We start from the raw sequence: 2,251 nt of genomic DNA, 5'->3' as shown, positions 1-2,251 counted from the left end.
CCCCATAGACTACTGTGCATCCCCAACTGTGTTTGTCTCCCACCCTTGTCAGCTAGCCCTCACTGCTTCACCTAGGGAGCAGAGGGGTGGGGTCAGCCCTGCTCTGAAGTAGACAGTACAGCCCAGTCCAGGGCTGCAGAGCATGCTGGAAGACTGTGATTTAACTTGAACCAGGAAGCGGTCTGGGACAGAAGTTTCACAAACCAATTTGACCCAAAATCAGTTGCATCTGATACATTCAACTAGGTTTATCTTGAACTAGTTATGGCAATTTTGAAACTGGTTTATATGGACTGAATATCAGTTCTCTTACATGATTAGACCAGTTTCAGACCACTTAAACCAATTTGTCTGTAACTGTCCCTAGCCTTGCATTCATTTCCTTTTGACAGCAGCAGAAGTTAGGTGGCAGATTCAGGGTATTCTGTAATGCTAATGTTTATCATTTCAGTCACAGATTATAAGTTAGAAGCAGACTCTGGCCTTCTATGCAAATAAGCTTGACACTTGTTAAATGGTCTTAAATAGGAATCATGTGAGAGTTGAATGTTTTGTAATACTCCAGAAGTTAATCAGTACAAATTATGGTCCACTGAATAGCCCCCAGCCTTTGCAACACAGCTTAATTTGGCTAGAAAACCAAGTATAACTTAAGAAAAAACATATCAAAAAAAGAATTGAGAGGTATGAAAAAAATACTGCTTTAATGAATTCCATTTTTAGTATGTTGCCTAACCAAATAGGATGCTTGAGAAAGAACTTGTGTAATAAAAAGTAAACCCAAGTAGAATAGAAGTATAAATACATTCTATTATAATAAAAGTCTTAGCCTGTCTGTCCATAATGCTTTATTCACACTCTGATTGGTTGTCCGAAACAATCAAATGCAGTGCAAGCGTTCAGACAGGAACTGGCAGCCAAGCTGCCATGACAGTGGCAACCGAGTGTGGGGGAGGCCACTGGAGCTGGCCTCACCCTCTGCAGCATGAGGTGACAGCGGCAGCTGACATGGAGCAGGGGGCCCAGCTCCAGCCCCAAGTGGCAGGGTGGGGCACCAGCCATGGCCCCGGCCCCAACCTGAAGCGGTAGGGCAGGGGGGGATCCGGACCTGGCTCGAAGTGGCAAGGGGGCAGTGGGTAGTGGCCTCCCGTCATTCTTGATGGGCAATTTGCTAGCACATTATAATGAATTTGTACGCTAGTTGTTAGTAGCGTGCATAAGGAACCCTCTTTTAACCCAGTGTCCAAAAGAAGTAGTCTTCAGCAGAAGGAATAAAATTACAGATCTTTCCCCATTTTGCAGGCTAACCAGCAATTCCTGAAGACAGTAACAGAACAGAACGTGGAACTAGAACAGCTACACAAACTACTGAGGTATAAATCAGATATTTCTAAATCTATCCAAGCATTTGGGTATCAGTATTCCTGCTTGATACATTACTGACCTTTGTTAACCTTGTTTATACTGCAGAATTCAATTCTCTCTCTAGAAGTCATTATAGACCATTTGGCTACAGATAGACTAGGACAAACCCTAGTTTTCAAGTAACAAATTGTTTAGTCCTCAGTAAATATATTAGCTAGATATTATTTTCTATATAACAAATTATTCATAACAGAAAAGGTTTAGATTCTAGAAATAATGATGGGGATAAATGCATTCGTACATTTGAAGTCCTTTCCTCTTCCAGTGATGAGTACTCAGCTCTCCCCACGCACTTGGTCTGGGAGACTATTCAACACTTCAACAGGACTGAGTCCAAAGAGACTTTTATTATTAGTATAAATATGTGGACAAAAACTCAATTGCATGCATAAACTCCTGACCTGCAATTCATTAAAGTCATGAAGTATAAGTGTTTAAAACACCTAAAACAATTTATGTAGTAAATAGAATTCCTATACATTTCTTGTATATCACACACTGACAAATTATACTGAGTTTGAAGAAAACAAAACAAGCTTCTGGGAGGAAAGAGGGGAGTCATCTTTTTACAATAAGACTGGTAGGAGGGCAGCACTAAAGATCTATAGCGCTAAGGTAAAGCCCATTTTATTGTATGGAACTATAGGATACTGACCCTGTAGTTCATTTTAAATGAGAATGAAATTGAATTACTTTTAAGGTGCTGTATATCTCTACCAAACTCTATGTTGGGGGGGGGCATTTATGTAGTCCATAACAGGGCTTCACAATGAGTGCTTTAGTTTAAGAATTCTAAATTATTGGTTTAAAAAAAAAAAAAAAAAAA

The 2,251-nt window shown here is 40.1% G+C and overlaps 1 protein-coding gene across 1 annotated transcript in view; it reads left to right on the top strand.

Moving 5' to 3' along the window:
• The window catches only part of SCLT1 (sodium channel and clathrin linker 1), a 143,433-nt gene that overhangs the window by 25,643 nt on the left and 115,539 nt on the right, over nt 1–2,251 (top strand). Inside the window, exon 8 of the mRNA XM_019522092.1 lies at nt 1,303–1,373. Within this exon, the coding sequence (XP_019377637.1) occupies nt 1,303–1,373 (71 nt within the window). The remainder of the gene's footprint in view (nt 1–1,302; nt 1,374–2,251) is intronic.

Source organism: Gavialis gangeticus, unplaced genomic scaffold (assembly GCF_001723915.1).
Source record: "Gavialis gangeticus isolate Ggan-Ray unplaced genomic scaffold, GavGan_comp1, whole genome shotgun sequence".
Taxonomy (NCBI): domain Eukaryota; kingdom Metazoa; phylum Chordata; order Crocodylia; family Gavialidae; genus Gavialis; species Gavialis gangeticus.
The sequence above is the reverse complement of the archived record's forward strand: the minus strand, read 5'-3'. Positions and strand labels throughout refer to the sequence as shown.